This window comes from Nematostella vectensis, chromosome 3, assembly GCF_932526225.1.
Source record: "Nematostella vectensis chromosome 3, jaNemVect1.1, whole genome shotgun sequence".
NCBI classification, from domain to species: Eukaryota; Metazoa; Cnidaria; class Anthozoa; order Actiniaria; family Edwardsiidae; genus Nematostella; species Nematostella vectensis.
In genome coordinates, this window is record NC_064036.1 from 10263592 (window position 1) to 10282689 (window position 19098).

At 44.1% G+C, this 19098-nt stretch overlaps 1 protein-coding gene and 1 long non-coding RNA gene across 5 annotated transcripts; one reads left to right on the plus strand and one right to left on the minus strand.

The window, feature by feature from the left end:
- Window positions 1-1562: 1562 nt before the first annotated feature.
- On the minus strand, window positions 1563-3596 carry LOC116609263. Of its 2 annotated transcripts, XR_004292844.2 has the most exons (3): window positions 3460-3596; window positions 2981-3284; window positions 1563-2303 (listed from the first exon to the last, which is right to left on the minus strand). It is a non-coding gene; the product is annotated as an uncharacterized LOC116609263 (long non-coding RNA). The 2 variants fall into 2 exon arrangements; XR_004292843.2 differs by lacking the exon at window positions 3460-3596 and having other exon boundaries at window positions 2981-3453.
- LOC5501844 (mannan-binding lectin serine protease 1) lies at window positions 3594-18586 on the plus strand. Of its 3 annotated transcripts, XM_032370150.2 has the most exons (12): window positions 3644-3727; window positions 3854-3909; window positions 5701-5862; window positions 6252-6608; window positions 7018-7140; window positions 7324-7466; window positions 8012-8213; window positions 9670-9843; window positions 10877-11053; window positions 11724-11891; window positions 12166-12412; window positions 16358-18586. In XM_032370150.2, exons 4-12 carry the CDS (start codon window positions 6434-6436, stop codon window positions 16755-16757), a joined length of 1809 nt encoding a protein of 602 aa, XP_032226041.1. In that variant the 5' UTR covers window positions 3644-3727; window positions 3854-3909; window positions 5701-5862; window positions 6252-6433; the 3' UTR covers window positions 16758-18586. The 3 variants fall into 3 exon arrangements, with proteins under 3 accessions (XP_032226040.1, XP_032226041.1, XP_048581521.1); XM_032370149.2 differs by lacking the exon at window positions 5701-5862 and having other exon boundaries at window positions 3594-3727; XM_048725564.1 differs by lacking the exons at window positions 3644-3727; window positions 3854-3909; window positions 5701-5862 and adding an exon at window positions 3984-5253.
- Window positions 18587-19098: the final 512 nt, after the last annotated feature.

Genomic DNA, 19098 nt, shown 5'->3' on the forward strand with positions numbered 1-19098 from the left:
GGTAGACTCTTATCCAGGAGAGAAGGGGGGGTTAGACTCTCATCCAGGAGAGAAGGGGAGTAAGACTCTCATCCAGGAGAGAAGGGGGGGTTAGACTCTTATCCAGGTTAGAAGGGGGGGTTAGACTCTCATCCAGGAGAGAAGGGGGGGTTAGACTCTTATCCAGGAGAGAAGGGGGGTTAGACTCTTATCCAGGAGAGAAGGGGGGTTAGACTCTCATCCAGGAGAGAAGGGGAGTAAGACTCTCATCCAGGAGAGAAGGGGGGGTAAGACTCTCATCCAGGAGAGAAGGGGGGGTAAGACTCTCATCCAGGAGAGAAGGGAGAGATTGATGACGTCATGAGAATAACTAATACGGCGTTGTCTTCGTTATTACATTTGGACACTTAGGTTAAAGTTTGATTATTATCGGTGAAAATGGGACGTGGATATTACGACAATTGTGATGTAACGACTTGCCTGCTGGAACGTTCAACGTCACACAGTCACATGATTAATAATATTTGATATCATACATGCATGAATATGTTTGTTGTACTTTCTGTACAATCGTGTCAAAATTTCGTGACAATCGGCCATATACCTGCCAATATATTACACAAATCATCCCATTTGAGTTGCCTGCTAACTTCACCGAGTTGCCTGCTGAGTTGCCTGCCAGCTTTACTATGGTTAACCGATGCACTTTAAAATTGAATTCGCGCACTTCATAATAATTCAATAACTTTAAAAATTTCGCGCATTTTTTAATAATTGACGCACTTTCAAACTAACTTCGCGCATTTCGGCGTAACCGATGCACTTTTAAATAAACTTCGCGCATTTCGTAATAACCGTTGTACTTTTAAATAAACTTCGCGCATTTCATAATAATCAAAGAACTTTAAAGTATACTTCGCGCATTCCGTAATAATCGACGCAATTTCAAACTAACTTCGCGCATTTCGGCGTAATAACCGATGCACTTTCAAATAAACTTCGCGCATTTCGTAATAACCGTTGTACTTTTAAATAAACTTCGCGCATTTCATAATAATCAAAGAACTTTAAAATAAACTTCGCGCATTTCGGCGTAATAACCAACGCACTTTCAAATAAACTTCGCGCATTTCATAATAATCAAAGAACTTTCAAATGAACTTCTTCGCACTTCGTAATAATCCATGCACCTTCCAATAACCTTCGCGTGCACTCGCTAGCTCCCCGAAATTTTTTTTGTACTCGCGAACCCCACCACCCACCTCAGTCGCATAAAGTGCCCGGTTCTATCATAAAAACTTGGGGTAGTCCTCGCATGCGTGCGTGCGCATTTAAATGAATACTCGCCATGCTTTTGCTATCGAATAAATTGGCTTTGGCGTAAGATATTGGAGTTCTTTGAATGCTTTTTTAGTGCCAGCGAAAATCTTTTGCTGGCTCTAGGAATTCGAGTGCACGACTGGTTACAAGGTTAACAGGAAATTTTGAAACAAAACATCCCCGTGTTTTGTAAACAGTTAGCATCAGCATCTGTTGGCCAATGTCTTCTCGAGGTTGTCTAGTAATATTATTGTCTTTAAGAGTTTTTTTTAGCATATGTTGCGTGCGTTTTAATGAGTTTTGTGTGCTTATAAATACTTTACACGTCCTTGTGTTGCTTATGTTTGTGCTGAGAGCAACTAACATCGTAAGACATCAAATGTGTTTCACACTGACTTTACCCCTTAGTATGGATACGGACTGCTTCACAAAATTGTGCGATCATAACCAGGTTTTTCCGCCTCGCACCGTTCTCACCCCGGGCTCCTTACATGTACCACTATGACCTATCACCAGCCCATGGTGTGTTTGATATTTCAGGGCAGCGTCTGTATACATATCCAAGTAGCGGGTGATTGTGGAAAAATATAATGTTAATACTGTAGTATCCTAAGCAATAAAGGCGACAACAAGTAAGTTGACATGCTGGTCGATTGAACTAACATTGACCTATTGATTGAGTATGATAAAGTATGAAAAAACTTAAATGAAATATACGGAACATAAACACTTGTGCTTAACAGTAAGAAAAGTATCATCGGGGCCCTGGAGAGAGGGGTCGTTCAGAAGCCATTATTCCGGCCGCATTTATTCCTTAATCCCGGTCCCATCAATCTCCCTCTGGTGGCTATTGGTATCATCTTTTGCGGAAAATTTTGCGTTGCCTGCTGACGGGTCCTTGGAAGAACGGCTAAGCAGGAGAGGCAACGCGAAAATTTTCGCGCGCAAAAACTACCACGCTTTAAATATACAATTGGGCTTCTTTTTCAATGCAACGATAATCTCTGAAAAGTTAAAAAAAAAATGAATTAATAATTTTCGTCCCACATTGCCTTGCGCGCTTAGGTAAGAGTGGACACCACAGGCTCCGCCTCCTTACGGATGTGCTCTCAAAACTCCCTGCCATTGCTCATGAAATTTTGGGATGACCATCCGCTAGCCTTCTTTTGTACCGCTGCTTTGAAAAGCTATAAAGCGGCAGCGTCAGGTTGCGCCGGTAAGAACAAGACAATGGCTACAAAATGCCAACAAGAAGAGCTTTACCGCAACATCCGGTCTTAGAAATCCGCGCATGACCCCCAGATAGATCCAGGTCTAACAACGCCCGATTGAAAACTCGCACGGAATAGCAAATTGAACAAAAAGGGATCAAAGTCTAACGAAACATGCTAGTATATCACTGATGCATCGTTGGAGCGTTACGGGACCCATAGCTTTCTAATTCAGCTTTGCGTTGTTCTACCACCCTTTCGATGGAATGCGTATCATCCGACCGCGTCATCCATTGATTCAATGGGAGTTTACAGTAAACAAGCTACAGCCTTATTGTCTAACTGATGATTAAAAAATATGATTCATGCTAAAGTTATGAAAATACAGGAAAAATAATCAAACAAAGAAACAATGGTGATTAAAATCGACCTATTAATTGTCGCATAGCAATGGTCCAAGAATTATTTACCTTATTGCCTAACCAGCCCTTGTGCTCTCATCGAACGTTTGGTTCCAAAATTTCGTGCTCGCCCGAATTTTTGGTCATTGCCATGTGTTGGTCTGTAATCTTTTTCCTACAACCCACGCGTTGTTTCAGCCGTGTAAACCATGATGAAAAGTTCACGGTGAGCTAAAGGCCCAGAATATTTAGAACAGGGCTCCCAAACTGCTGAAAATTCCCCAACAATGGATGATCTCCACAAACTAAGTGCAATGATTGCTTGCTGAGGGCTCGCAGTATTTCGAAAGACCATTCGGTGGCCCTACAATAGCTAAGGAAAAAAAAATACAGTATCAATAACATTTTTCCACAGCTCTCTATAGGGGAAAAGCGGGGTGTTTATATGCATAGTATTGCATTTAACATTTTGGCGGGTCTTTGCTAGCACTTGGTCATGTTGTATCGTCCTAGTTGGTGCGGAGGTGATGATTGGTCGTCATCCTCACATTATTGATCTGACCCCTGTGTCAGAGAGCATTCAGGGGATGTCTGCCAGAGTCAGCTGGGAAACCATTCAAGTACGGAGTTGTCAGGCCTCTTGATAACCTGCCAATCATGGGACAATAACGCAAAACGTCATGATAAAAGTGCTCCATACGGCGCGTGCCACAAGGAGGAATCCATCGGTGTGACGCTAACACGCCTGGAGTAGTTTCAGCGAATGTGGCCGTACATTCAGTGAGGATCCCACTGTACCAGTATGACAATACCAAGGTTAGAACTCCAAATGCCCACGCCACGCGTTTATTTCTCTCGACTGTACACTTGAATGCGCCCAACGCGTGTATAAGACAGAGTCTTACTCGCGGGCAATTACTAATTTGAGGCTCAATGTTACAGATTGGTGCTATGTCTTGTGGTCTTGTTTGAAGCTTCATCGGCAAGCCATTCATCAGGTATGCGAAGCATCTCAAAGCATGTTTAGCTAAGTGACAAGCATCTATTGTTTATTAAGAATTCCCCACGCAAACCTTGTTACCGTTTGATTGTAAGTAATGCGTAACAGAGTGAAATCATTCAATGAGTAAGATTATTCATTGAGTAGTGCGCGTAGCGTGCGTACAAACGGAAGTGACAAGACGCATGCCGTATGCAAGAGCATATTTACATGCTAATACAAACCATGTTTAATCAAAAGCTCACAAAATTCGTCTAAGATTTTAGTCTTGCCCCGAGTCCATTGTCTCGCTCGTGGTTTAGTTTGAAGTATTGTAATTTACACTCGGATATATTCTTCGCTTTTATGACAATCTGTACTGATCTCCGTGTTAGGAACCTGACCATTAGCTTAGCTTTATATTTTCAATACTTGAGTGATTCCAAAGGCTTTCTTTGCAATTATCTTCAGTTCTTTTTTATTAAGTAACGGTTTATATTTATATAACCAAAAACTGAATACACGTCAAAATCTGCGAGATTTTGTTCACATAGATCACTTCGTAAGACGTCAATATGGTGAAACGTGCATTCTACTTTGGGACTGGTACATTTCTAGTTAGAGTTTTATACTCGATTAGATTGATTATCTTTAAAATCTCGACATTAGTGTTTGTTTATATTGTGGATTGAAAGATATGTTTTCACGAATTTCTGAAATTGATGTACATCCGAACAGGCTCGAGCTCATCCCCAAGCGAAAAAAAAAACACTGGATCAAGTTCGAAGTCTAGACACTCTTAAAAAACACTGGAATGTTTACCGAGGCATTCAAATTTTATCTCCTTGATCTCTTACGGTTTTAAGGGTGCGAGGAACGCTCATTCGCTATAGTGTAAGGCACCGGATGTACAGAAACACAACAAATGTTATCCACATCTTCCCTGCAGTATGAGTCTTTATCTATTCGAGTTCGGTACCGATTTAGATTCACCCTAGATATCTGGAATATTTTAGGAGCAGCTAAAAAGAGATATTTTCCGTAACGCCCGTCTTCAGGTCGCCAAACCAACTTAGCATAGCATTAAAATATTTTTCTAACGTCCATAATTTGTTGTTAATTTCATGAACATGAATGTTTACAGTGTCACTCTAGAGTGTATTGTGTAATGGCTAGTGGTTTGTAGAGATCAGAGAGGCTGTTTTGATTGGCCATGCGTAGACAACTGGCCATCTTCCAAGTGACAAAATAGCGGCTAGATTCCCCGGGAAAATGAGACTCGACTCCGAAGGGCGATAGAAAGGTCAGCCTTTTCAGCTTTTCAGGAAGTGATAACCCAGTGGGGATAATTGCCATCGTCAAGGTATCTAATTTTGTAGAGTTGTCGAAAATTAAAAATGGGCTGTCGAAAAAAAAAATGAAGAAAGAATTTCTTAAAAAAAGTATGAAAACCGGCTGAAATCCGTTCGTATATAATCCTGTCAAACTGTCTTCAGCAAGACAGGAAGAACTCTATAAACAGGAGTACATTTAAAATCTCTTGACATTTAGAAGTAACTGTTTTCCTTGACCAAAAAGACCCTCTTAATCACCAAATCAATGGCGTATCACGTTCCATACAAGATATCGCCGGCCTCTGCACTGTGTGTGAACTTGTTTTATTTTTCTTGTACGTGCGCGGTGGCATTTCTAGATGCATAACGTTACAGTAACTAACCTAAACAACCACAAGTAAGACTTTTGTAAAGGACGCGTGCCCAAGAAAGCAGTCCCGACTAAGCTTGTTATCGAGTTACCTTTTTGTTTCTAGAAATAAAGCACCATCAATCTGCAGTTGCTTCAGGCCATTGTAAGCCGTAAGAGAACACCACATGAAGTCTTTATCGTATCAACAATAGCCTTGAGATGAGAAGGGATCTAATCAGCCTTGTTAGCGCCGGAACGGCTACGGAATAGCACGCAGAACATTCTAGTGAGCCTTGTTATCGTTAGGTCTTAGGATTGGGGCATGTTCATTGTTATGTATTTGCTCCCTTTTGCATTAGTAAGTCTATCTAATTCGTTGTGATAATTATTATCGTCTTCGTCATCATCATCGTCATCGTCGTCGTCATTGCTTGAATCATCATTATCACCATCACCACAAGTATAATCGTCATCATCGTCGTCGCCATCATTATCATTGTCTTTGTCGTTATCCGCGTCATCATTTTTTATTAAAATCATCATCATCATCATCATCATCATCATCATCATCATCATCATCATCATCATCATCTTCTACCACCAAAAGACAACAACAATCTTCCACGAATATCACAAGTCGTCCTTTTGTATAACTGTTCTGCTTTTATCACACAGCTTCATGCGGTGGAAATATCACAGGATACTTTGGGGTGATCAATACCCCAAACTTCCCCAGCACGTACCCTAATTTCGCCCACTGCGTATGGAACATCAAGGTCCCCAAGGGACTACAAGTGCGCATCAGATTTACGGACTTTGATGTGGAATCCTTCTTCAAGTGCGAATATGACTGGGTGATGATGCGGGCGAATAACAGATCTTCCAAAAAGTACTGCGGTAATAAAAGTAAGCACAATCCATACAAGCCTCGTACTTTGACGGCGCCTGGTAATGAAGCAAGCCTGGTCTTCCACTCAGACTACAGTAACGAGGAAAAGTATATTGGCTTCTCCGCACACTTTGTCGCCATAGGTAAGATGCAACAGGGGGTCGGAGGTAGCCAGAGTTGCGGAGGGGAGTTTATTTAGAGATATATAAACCTCTTTGCGCATATGAAGCGATAGGTAAGAATAGGGGGTCGGGGCGCACAGACGCGTAGCTAGAGATTAGCGCGTGTGTCCGACAAAAAGCGGACTTTTTTTATTAGAAAAATTCCTGCGCACCTCCCCGACAAAATGTGGCTACGTGTCTGGCACATAAAAATATAGCTTGTAAAATCTGACGAATTATTAACAAGGCAGATAAGAGGCTAGGTGATAAGAAAAAATGATGTTTTATAGTAGGTGCAGGCTCTATCTACATCGCTCTATCCTCTTTTGCCCCGAACCCCCAGCGCCCCATTCCTCCGCAAAGGCACAACTGACCTTCTTTCTATTCCTAGATCCTGATGAATGCGCTACTCGTAATGGAGGCTGTGACCATCACTGCCATAACTATCTTGGCGGTCACTACTGCTCCTGTAGGGCCGGCTACCGTTTACAACAGGACAAGGTTTCGTGTAACGGTAAGCTGTTAATTATTCATGTCAATCCTCTTTAAGATTCCATTAGGAACGGATCATTAGAAATTTGGATTAGGGGATGGGGGTTACAGGTTTCTGGTGGTGTGGTGAATGTTTTATAGTCTGATGCTATACTTTGGATCACTAATACAAGATTATTATCATATTATTATATTGTTGTTTCAGTGATGTGTAACAACCAACAGTTTTCAGCAAGAAGAGGAGAGATCTCTTCACCAGAATTTCCAAAGGTCTATCCCAAAAATTCAAACTGTGATTGGACGATAACAGTGGAGAAGGGATATCTAATCAGCCTCCATTTTCGCGAGGTACGAACGGGATTGACGTAAAATCGCCAAACAGCGTCCCTTTGACTTTCACAAAAAAGGAAATAACCGCCTCAAGTGACGCTGTGCTCGCCAGAGTTTGAGTTGGTTGAGATGGGGGGTGGGGGTGGGAGGGGGCTAAGCTTACTAAAGGACATTCTCGCAAAAGTGCGTTACAATTCGCCAAGAGCCCGATGAAAGCGATTGTTTGGCTGTGGTAAACCTTCGACTTTCTTAAGAGACCACGCCCTAAAATAATAGATGTCCCTTACAAGAATATTTTCATGATATGAAACACCTAAGCTGAATAACCCGGTCGTAACCGGTCTACTCTCATTCAATTTTAGCCGATCAGTTCGGTGATTGGGCGCCATCTTGTATTTTAAACCGCGTGGTTCCTGGGTGCGAGCGCAAAAACGGACGCAGGGCAGGAGGGAACTTCTCTCTTCTTTCCCCCCTGCCCTGCGTCCGTTTTTGCGCTCCCACCCAGGAACGATCGGAGTGATCGTCTGTGTCACACAGGCTTACTACCTTTCCCCTTTCTCTAGTTTGATATCGAGTCCCACCCGGACGTCCCGTGTCCGTATGACTACATCAAAGTGTCCGCTGGGATCGGACGAAGATACGGTCCACTTTGCGGACAGACCCCACCTAGAAATATAACGTCCACCGGCAACTTCATGCATATTGAGTTTGTGTCGGATCCTTCTGGTTCGAATAAAGGCTTCCGGGCTTACTACGAGACACACGGTGAGTTGTTTAAGGATATCCCGCGCTCCAATTGCTATGGCAAAAAGTTAGGTCTGTGGATAAGAACGATAGGCCGGAGGTCAAAGTCACGTTTCTTCATCGTGCTTTTTGAAGACGCTGGATCCCTTATGCGTGACACAGGATCCCTCTTGCGTGACACTGGATCTGACTTGCGTGACACTGAATCCCACTTGCTTGACAGTGGGTCCCATTTGCGTGACACTGGATCCCTCTTGCATGACATTGGATCCCACTTGCGTGACACGTGCGTGACTCTAGAGACCACTTGTGTGACTGTTGTTTTGGCTTTGTTTGAATATTTGAAAATATCGTATCATTCTGGGAAATATTTAAATCTATAAACCATCCATATATGATAGAGCCGTTTAGTGTAGGATGGTATGGATTTCACAGTAATTTGGTAATTCATACGGATTTTGTTCGCCACTTAAATGTACTGCTCCTTTCTGCATTGTGAGATTCGCCACCGTTTTTAAAATGCCACTGGGGACTCCCAACGATATTTTAATCTCGCTAGAAGCACGTTGTATACAGTCGAAGCTCTCTGAGCGACCGCTCTCGTTAGCGACCAGCTCCGATTACGACCACGATCCCGAATCACCGATTGAATTGTCACACAAACTCTGTAATTCTAAGCTCTCGTAAGCGACCAACATATCGGTGCGACCAGCTCCGTTAACGACCACAATTTCGAACCACCAACTGAAATTTTCTTATATTTTTAAAAGCTCTCGTAAGCGACCACAATGATTTTTGGCTTTACAACATCAGTCAACACCTGATAAACATCATATCCAATGCATGCTGAAATCACATATAAAGCGGAAATGTTTCACAAAAGCTGCCTTTCCAGTAGGCAACCATTTCATAAATTACAAGAATTTCATAATTACAATTTTCTAACTTCAATTTCAACCATGGGATTGACATTTCTTTGTCTCCAGAAAATGTATAAATGCAAGGAATATCTAGTCCATATCCAGCTCCACGATTTATCCTTTTTCCAGTTACAATCGCCATGCCCGCTTTAGAAATCGGCTAACAAAAGACGCCAAGCGATAGTCGTAGACGCAGAAGATATTCTCATGTCGAAAAGCTTAAGCCGTCGATATAAACGAGTACAACGAGCTACTTTGCGTATAATTAATTGCTATTAAATAAAACAACTCACTCTCGTGATAAGTCAAATACCTAGTTTTAAAATCAAGCAATAAACAAAAATATTATCACGATAACTTTTAGATTCCATTTTAATTAAGCTTCCGTAAGCGACCAACACCTATTGTTCAAGTTTTTGGCGCCCAGTGGTCGCTTATGAGAGCAAGCTCTCGTAAGAGACCAGCTCCGTTAACGACCACAATTTTCAGTTCCCAAGGTGGTCGCTTACGAGAACTTCAACTGTATTTGCTCTTATAGTTTCCACTTCCGATTACAGGTATCAGGTGCCCAGAATTGGGAGCCCCCGAGCATGGTCACATGAGGAGCAGCGGGTTCTCTTTCAAAGACACGCTCCAGTTTAAGTGTGACCCAGGCTACCGTATTCGCGGCTCGGCTGTGAGAGAATGCCTCAACTCAGGAGGCTGGAGCGGAGTGAGGACAAGCTGTCAACGTGAGTGACGTCATAGTACCTAGCCAATCAGACGTAGGTTTCTACTATTAAACAAGGACCCGCACTATAAAAGGGCTTAGCTCCGCCCCCTCGGCTGAATAAAATTCAAATTTCATGATGACAACACGCCGTAACATTGCGTCGGTAGTGAGACTTTTTAGATGTGTTATAGTTAATAATTTGAACTAATTTTTACTGTACATTCCTGTTCTTTTGGTGGGTTATTCATTGTTAGTAGTCAAAAGAGAAAATAAACGTGCGAAAGAGAAGAAAAGCGCTTCAAAAGTTGAGTTTGGGTTTCGCTCGTCGTGGGTAAACAAGACACGCTTGACTGAACTCCGGAGCTCTGCACCGCGTAGCAGTAAACTGACAACTCGCCTTTCGTGGACCTGGTCCAGGCCTTTTTATAGTGCGGGTCCTTGTTTAAGGCAAAGGTCCAGTTTTGAATTCCACTGTGCATCTACTAAAGACGCATAGATATATAGCGAAAGCCTCGGTGTGTAGCAAGCCCAAGCAATACCAAAGACATAAAGGCAAATACCAGCAAGACCATAAAAATTTACAAGTTCTTAGAATTTCTTTGCAATGCTTTCTATAAGCTTCAAGAAATTCACAAGTTCTTGGAATGTTTTGCTATAAGCTTCAGGGAATTCAAAAGTTCTTGGAATGCTTTGCTATAAGCTTCAGGGAATTCACAAGTTCTTGGAATGCTTTGCTATAAGCTTCAGGGAATTCACAAGTTCTTGGAATGCTTTGCTATAAGCTGCAGGGGTTTCTCCCTGATGTACGCATGATACTTGCCGCAAACCGAGCTTGACGCTGTATTTATGCGCCCACAGTCCACATGTCAAGCGGGCATAATGGAAATTAGACTTATTGACGCCTTTTGTCCTTTGGTACGTGGGTATATATATTCGTTGGTATTTTTATTATTCGAAAATAAACTACACAAATTGTCATTCAAGTCAGATAAACGGATTTAACATCTAGCCCATCTACTGATAACTGGTTTCTTTTCCTTTCCTTCACGCAGCTATTTCGTGCGGAAATCCTGGTGAACCTTCACACGGGTCAGCGGTCTCTCGCCAATACACCTACAAGGCCACAACTAACTACAAGTGCAATCACATGTTCAGTCTCCATGGCGACCAGACACGCACATGTCAGGCTGACGGCTCGTGGTCAGGAACCGTGCCGAAATGCATTCCGGGTAGGTGTTACTGCTTAGTCAAACTGCTGGCTGGATCTCACAAGGTTTTCCTTGCGATAAGACTGATTTCCTTTCAGATCAGAACGTAGCTTATACAAAATAAACTCGACTTGCATTTGGGAAGGGGGGAGGAGGAGATGAGGGTAGTAAAGATTGTTAGAACAATCAATACCAAGCATCTGTGTAAACCTGTCTGTCTCTGTCATGTGAGTCGCTTGAGCTCCACTGAGACAGTGATTGGAGCTGTAAAGTAAACATGAAAAGCAGAGCCGTAGCAGGTCACGTAATATTGGGGGGGGGGGCACAATACAGAAATTATTTTTTTAGCGGTCACGGTAACAAATCCTGCATTCTGATTGGCTAATAGAGCGTTCCGGAGATTCCTATATCTGCCCTAGGTCCGAGAATCGATATTTTGCGCGCGCTGCTCGCTCAAAGTATGTTTTCGTTGAAGCAGTATTTTCAAGACCTCGGTCACGGTATTTCACGATACGGACCTCCCACCCGGCAAATAACCCCTATATATTTGGGGGGGGGGGGGCAGAGCCACACCCCTTCTTGTCATTTTCTTATAATATTGGGGGGCACATGCCCCCAGAACCCCACCCCCTACTACTGCCCTGAAAAGGCTTCCATGTTACATTTCCTAACCTACCTGTTCGCTTGACAGTTTGTGGAAGGACGCGGTTTAACAGTACTCGCAGGCAGCAGTGCCGGCAAAGGATTGTGGGCGGGCACGATACCGTGAAGGGGGCGTACCCGTGGCACGTGCTCATTAGAAAGGGTGGTCACGTGGCCTGTGGTGGCTCGCTCATTAGCGAGAAGTGGGTGCTAACTGGTATGTGTGCGCCGTGCGTAAAAATGCTTACGGGCGGCGCGGTTTCTATTGAACCATTTACAATATAATTACGTATTTAAACTTATTTCTAAAAATATGGCAAAAAATCATTTAAACTTTTCTCAAACATTTTCGAGCACATCCAGGGTGGGACTTGGATGAATTGTGATATTCATGTCCCCTAAATTTCATGCTGGACTTTTTGTCGATGAAAAGAAGTTCAGACGGGACATGACTAGCCATTTTGAAGATCGAGATTCTTATTTTGTTTCAGCGGCGCACTGCGTTACCCACAGGAACGGGAACATCCTTCCGCGCAGTCGCTTTCAGGTTCAGCTGGGCCTATACAGAACAACATTACCCAACGAACCTCAAGTACAGCTGCGTAACATTTCCGAAATCCGAACTCATCCACAATTCGACCATGTTCTCTTCGATGCCGACCTTGCCTTGATAAAGTTGGACGGGGAGGCGATTATCAGCGAGTATGTGAGACCTATTTGCCTGCCTGAAACTGACGAGTAAGTACTTTCTTTTGCTGTGAAAATGATTTCATGAGCAGATTACGGTAGGGTAGTTGCCAAATATACGTGCGCTGCCGATATATAATAGCGCTTGATCCTGGAGCATGATTTTATGATTAAAAAACACATACACTTCGCGATTACAGTTACACTTTTGGTATTGAAGCCGCATTGTCACCAGTTTACTTCCGGTCGATTACCTAACAATATCCGATGTTTTTAACGGAAAACGCGAAAATTATTTCAAAATATTGAAAGCAGTGTGTCTATTGGAAGTTTCTTTGAGGATATGATTGATAATTTAGAGCGAATGGCCTGTTAAATATCTCTGATTCTTATAGATTCTTTTGTCTTTTAACGGTTGAGGTTTCCGTCGGACCTCCGGAAGTAAACTGGTGACAATGCGGCTTTAATACTCGGGTTTTACCTTGCTTACCCTTACCTGGTCCCAGTGCCTCGAACGTAGCTAACTAGAGTTTAGGCGTTGCAAGCTTCTCAAAGCGCCTGTCTGTAACCGAGCGTCGTTCAAGGCTACTAGACCAGGGTATGCTTGAGCGTGCCTTGGTACTCAAGGCTACTAGACCAGGGTATGCTTGCGCGTGCCTTGGAGCTCAAGGCTACTAGACTAAGGTATGCATGCGCGTGCCTTGGTACTCAAGGCTCCTAGACCAGGGTATGCTTGGCGTGCCTTGGTACTCAAGGCTCCTAGACCAGGGTATGCTTGCGCGTGCCTTGGTACTCATGGCTTCTAGACCAGGGTATGCTTGCGCGTGCCTTGGTACTCATGGCTTCTAGACCAGGGTATGCTTGCGCGTGCCTTGGTACTCAAGGCTACTAGACCAGGGTATGCCTGCGCGTGCCTTGGTACTCAAGGCTACTAGACCAGGGTATGCTTGGCGTGCCTTGGTACTCAAGGCTCCTACACCAGGGTATGCGTGCGCGAGCCTTGGTACTCAAGGCTCCTAGACCATGGTATGCTTGGCGTGCCTTGGTACTCAAGGCTCCTAGACCAGGGAATGCTTGGCGTGCCTTGGTACTCATGGCTCCTAGACCAGGGTATGCTTGGCGTGCCTTGGTACTCAAGGCTCCTAGACCAGGGTATGCTTGCGTGCCTTGGTACTCAAGGCTACTAGACCAGGGTATGCCTGCGCGTGCCTTGGTACTCAAGGCTACTAGACCAGGGTATGCTTGAGCGTGCCTTGGTACTCAAGGCTCCTAGACAAGGGTAGGCTTGCGCCTGCCTTGGTACTCATTCGCTCCTAGACCAGGGTATGCTTGGCGTGCCTTGGTACTCAAGGCTCCTATACCATGGTATGCTTGGCGTGCCTTGGTACTCAAGGCTCCTAGACCAGGGAAAGCTTGGCGTGCCTTGGTACTCATGGCTCCTAGACCAGGGTATGCTTGGCGTGCCGTGGTACTCAAGGCTCCTAGACAAGGGTAGGCTTGCGCCTGCCTTGGAACTCATTCGCTCCTAGACCAGGGTATGCTTGGCGTGCCTTGGTACTCAAGACTCCTAGACCAGGGTATGCTTGCGCGTGTCTTGGTACTTAAGGCTCCTAGACAAGGGTATGTTTGCGCCTGCCTTGGTACTCATTCGCTCCTAGACCAGGGTATGCTTGCGCGTGCCCTGGTACTCAAGGCTCCTAGACCAGGGTATGCTCGCGCGTGCCTTGGTACTCAAGGCTCCTAGACCAGGGTATGCTTGGCGTGCCTTGGTACTCAAGGCTCCTAGACCAGGGTATGCTTGCGCGTGCCTTGGTACTCATGGCTCCTAGACAAGGGTATGCTTGCGCGTGCCTTGGTACTCATGGCTCCTAGACCAGGGTATGCTTGCGCGTGCCTTGGAACTCAAGACTTCTAGACAAGGGTATGCTTGCGTGCCTTGGTACTCAAGACTCCTAGACCAGGGTATGCTTGCGCGTGCCTTGGAACTCAAGGCTCCTAGACCAGGGTATGCTTGGCGTGCCTTGGTACTCAAGACTCCTAGACCAGGGTATGCTTGCGCGTGCCTTGGTACTCAAGGCTCCTAGACCAGGGTATGCTTGCGCGTGCCTTGGTAGTCGTGGCTCCTAGACCAGGGTATGCTTGCGCGTGTCTTGGTACTCAAGGCTACTAGACTAAGGTATGCTTGAGTGCCTTGGTACTCAAGGCTACTAGACCAGGGTATGCCTGCGCGTTCCTTGGTACTCAAGGCTACTAGACCAGGGTATGCTTGCGCGTGCCTTGGTACTCAAGGCTCCTAGACAAGGGTATGCTTGCGCGTGCCTTGGTACTCATGGCTACTAGACCAGGGTATGCTTGCGCGTGCCTTGGTACTTAAGGCTACTAGACCAGGGTATGCTTGCGCGTGTCTTGGTAGTCGTGGCTCCTAGACCAGGGTATGCTTGCGCGTGCCTTGGTACTCATGGCTCCTAGACTAAGGTATGCTTGAGTGCCTTGGTACTCAAGGCTACTAGACCAGGGTATGCCTGCGCGTTCCTTGGTACTCAAGGCTACTAGACCAGGGTATGCTTGCGCGTGCCTTGGTACTCAAGGCTCCTAGACAAGGGTATGCTTGCGCGTGCCTTGGTACTCATGGCTACTAGACCAGGGTATGCTTGCGCGTGCCTTGGTACTTAAGGCTACTAGACCAGGGTATGCTTGCGCGTGCCTTGGTACTTAAGGCTACTAGACCAGGGTATGCTTGCGTGTGCCTTGGTACTCAAGGCTCCTAGACCAGGGTATGCTTGGGCGTGCCTTGGTACTTAAGGCAACTAGACCAGGGTATGCTTGCGCGTGCCTTGGTACTCAAGGCTACTAGACAAGGGTATGCTTGGCGTGCCTTGGTACTCAATGCTACTAGACCAGGGTATGCTTGCGCGTGCCTTGGTACTCAAGGCTACTAGACCAGGGTATGCTTGGCGTGCCTTGGTACTCAAGGCTACTAGACCAGGGTATGCTTGCGCGTGCCTTGGTACTCAAGGCTACTAGACAAGGGTATGCTTGGCGTGCCTTGGTACTCAATGCTACTAGACCAGGGTATGCTTGGCGTGCCTTGATACTCAAGGCTACTAGACAAGGGTATGCTTGGCGTGCCTTGGTACTCAATGCTCCTAGACCAGGGTATGCTTGGGCGTGCCTTGGTACTTAAGGCAACTAGACCAGGGTATGCTTGCGCGTGCCTTGGATAGTCGATGACCCCCCTCTTCGTAAAACACCCCACCTTTCCTTATCCTGGGTATTATGATTAGTTTTATTGTGATTGAGATCTGTCTGCTTCTATTGCTATTATTTGTGCGCACTACACCATTTGTTGAAGAATGCTCTGAAGCATTTGGACAACATCTGCTCAAGTTTATACCGGGGAATTTGCCGGGTTATCGTAGTGTAAGCAAAGACAGACGTGTTTTGACTAGTAAGTGAGCTGTTAGCATTCACAAAGCCTCCACATGCTCGACCTACTTGATCTTGTAATGTGTTCAACTGCACGCTCTGCTCGTAGAATTGAACCGAGTCGACAACAGTGATCATAAACAATAGTTAAAAATGATTAGAAAAAAGTTAACTTTGCGGCTATAAAATCCTTAAATATTTAGATCATTACAAGCTATTGAAAGATGGGCCGAGAGTAGACACTCATTTGAAGCTCAGTGCTAAAAAGGAAGAAATTTAGATATCTTTAAAAAATTGCGGCGTTAACATATCTATAACACTAGTGGAATCCAGAGTCTTATATCTTATATTCAGTATCCCTGAATATCCGACTCCTCTGTGGGCTCAATTAACAGCCGTTATGTGACCCCGCACGTGGGTGGGGGATCATATGACTGCAACGCCCGACATCGTCTGGGAATATAGCCTAAATCCTAATCTGCTTAAGACTCCTATCGAAAACGGGTAAACCCATATATTCCCTTTCCGTGATCAATTTTGATCGTAGCTCATCTATTTTTTTTTTTTCAGCCAAGCGTCGTTGATATCTCCATCCAAGTTTGGGATGGCTGTAGGGTGGGGAAAGACGGTAGGGCGACAGGGGGACGTATCCGTCAAAAACCTTGCAGACGCTTTAAAAGAGACATGTATGCCAATCGTCAATAGCCACGTATGCAACCAAGCCTTTCAAGACGAGGGTTACAGTGTGACGCCAAATATGTTTTGCGCCGGTCAGGCAAGCGGTGGTAAAGACATTTGTCAAGGCGATTCCGGGGGAGGCTTTGTACTTTATGATTCAGCAAAACAAAAGTGGTTTCTTGGTGGAGTTGTAAGCTGGGGTAGCAGCCTTGGATGTGGACTACCGAATAAGTATGGTGTTTATGTTCGAGTGACTCAGTTCTTAGGCTGGATTCGTACGCGAATGATTTGAGTTGGCATTTCTCTACCGTCTGTATAGAAATAGAACATACTATTTAAAAGTATCGATGGTGTCATCCCTACATCTCACGATGCACAGTTTGGCTATCATATGGAATTCGAGTTTCAAGGATTACAGTATAGGCCAGCGCCAGGCAATTAGCATCTTACACTTATGAGATTCCAGGAACACGCGTATACAGCTACCATATGTGGATACGAGATTCCAGGAACACGAGTATACAGCTACCATATGTGGATATGAGATTCCGGGAACTTGAGTATACAGCTACCATATGTGGATACGATATTCCAGGAACACGACTATACAGCTACCATATGTGGATATGAGATTCCGGGAACTTGAGTATCCAGCTACCATATGTGGATACGAGATTCCAGGAATACGAGTATATGGCTACCATTTGTGGATATGAGATTTACTGAATTAACTGTCAGAGACATCCATTGTACACATGAACACATTATATGGCAAAACCATGCAGGGCAATGAATTTTTCTGGATTTCTCCGATATCCCATGATACCCATCCATTATGGGTTATGTATCACATGAGAGGTAATCTGGAATGTACACAGTATCTGGCAAAACCATGCAGGGTGGTTTTAAATATTAATAAAACTCGAGGTTATAAATTAATGCTGCCACCAGCATCACGGCATTTATCCTTGGTCCGCTTCATTCGAAGAACTCCTAATTTCAAGTTGATTCTACTCTGCTTCGCCACCTCTAACAATCTTGAGTTTTGTAGATACCGAAGCCAGTGTAGTACAGAAAGCCTATTAGGAGAACCTCTATCATTTTAAAAACTTTTGCCAGTTTTGAATGCGACGTAGTTTACTGAAGGCGTGGTCATTAGGAGGAGCATAGGGTTAAATAGGGGTGTAAATCCGGCTATTCTTCTGAAAACGAAACAACGCTTTTTGGTAGCTGACGGGAGAGGAGGCCGTTGAGCCTCATGCCCCGCCAGTATATTTTTTTATCATGGCCATACAAGTTTCTATATTATTATCATTTTCTTGAAAGGTTGGAAATATCCTTGACCTTTTTCTTGGCTTTCATTAACTTGCATTGGAAGTCACAAAGTATACTTTGTCCATAGTGTAAAGATTTTATATAACTTTTTCAAAAGAAATAAGTGAATTGTAATTATAAGAGTATATGCTAACGTTAGAGATAGATACCAGGAAGATTTGAAATCGTAGTAACTCTTCGCTTACCCCCTCTCGACAGTTTTACATCCCCTTAGAGGCCACTATTCTATTACTAGCTACTTCAACGTGCAACTTCCTGAAGAACAAATAAAAGACTCGAAACAGGTAAGTATTGTCTCGGGGTTCCCGTGTACGAAAAAAATCACCAAAGCACAGGAATCACATAACCCCCTAAGTCATATTATTGTCCCTCTTTGCTAAGGTGTTGTCTTTTGAGGAGGCACAGTGATTCGTTAGGAAGGATAGGCATAGGCCACATTTACATCAACATCCGTATTTTGCGAGGGGGGGGGGGGTTGATAGGGAGTGGAGCAATCCGCCACTCTACTATTCCATTGTATTGCCAGGAGTTAGGCTGCTGTTAGAATAAACCAAATACTAGAATTAGTTCGGCTGATAAAAACATTGTATTCATGAAGTATGGTCCATGTGTATCTTTCCGGGAAAGCTTGTGGTAGCTTTAAAAAGCAAAACTTGTATTTTAACGTTATTAAAACGTAATTAAACGAGTGTTCAGAATCTAGGCAGGACTGTTATTTGGACATTTCGTTTTGTTGTAGGAATTCCATGACATTGTTTATTTGTTATTAAAAAATATATATTTTAATTGTTTCAGTTTCAATCTTAATGCTCTGCCAAGATAAGTAAATATACAAAAAAAAGGGAGACTAAAACAGTACATTCAAGAGAGCATAAGATAAGAGAGGGACACTTTGGTATTACCCGGGCGCCATGTCGAGTCCGAATCCGGCTATTTTTGGTAACCACCACCCCACCACTGCGCGTGAGGATTTGCTTCTTTTATTTTGTCCTACTCCCCCGCGGGTTGTGTGTTGTTGTTTTGCCAACTCGATAGGAATGAAAAGAGATCATGTAAAATAACTCGGAAAAGAAAACAAGTCTAACTTAAGTTACCAAGATTGGCAAATATCCTCACAGAAAGCTAAATTCCTAAATAGTTTGACTGTTTTGTTTGTCTGAGCGGCGAAGTCAAATTAGAAAGAAAAAACCGACGAGAGATAAAATGGCTGTGATACTGCGTTTGATTCAAATCCCGACTCCAGCACTCCAGCTTGTATAATAACAACATAATAATATAACATATAATAATAACAACAT

What these genes read in the sequence shown, in the direction of transcription:
- LOC5501844 (XM_032370149.2), top strand. An exon ending in CGCACACTTTGTCGCCATAG is followed by an intron (nt 6,609 to 7,017) that starts GTAAGATGCAAC and finishes TTCTATTCCTAG; the next exon opens with ATCCTGATGAATGCGCTACT. An exon ending in CGTGCCGAAATGCATTCCGG is followed by an intron (nt 11,054 to 11,723) that starts GTAGGTGTTACT and finishes TTCGCTTGACAG; the next exon opens with TTTGTGGAAGGACGCGGTTT.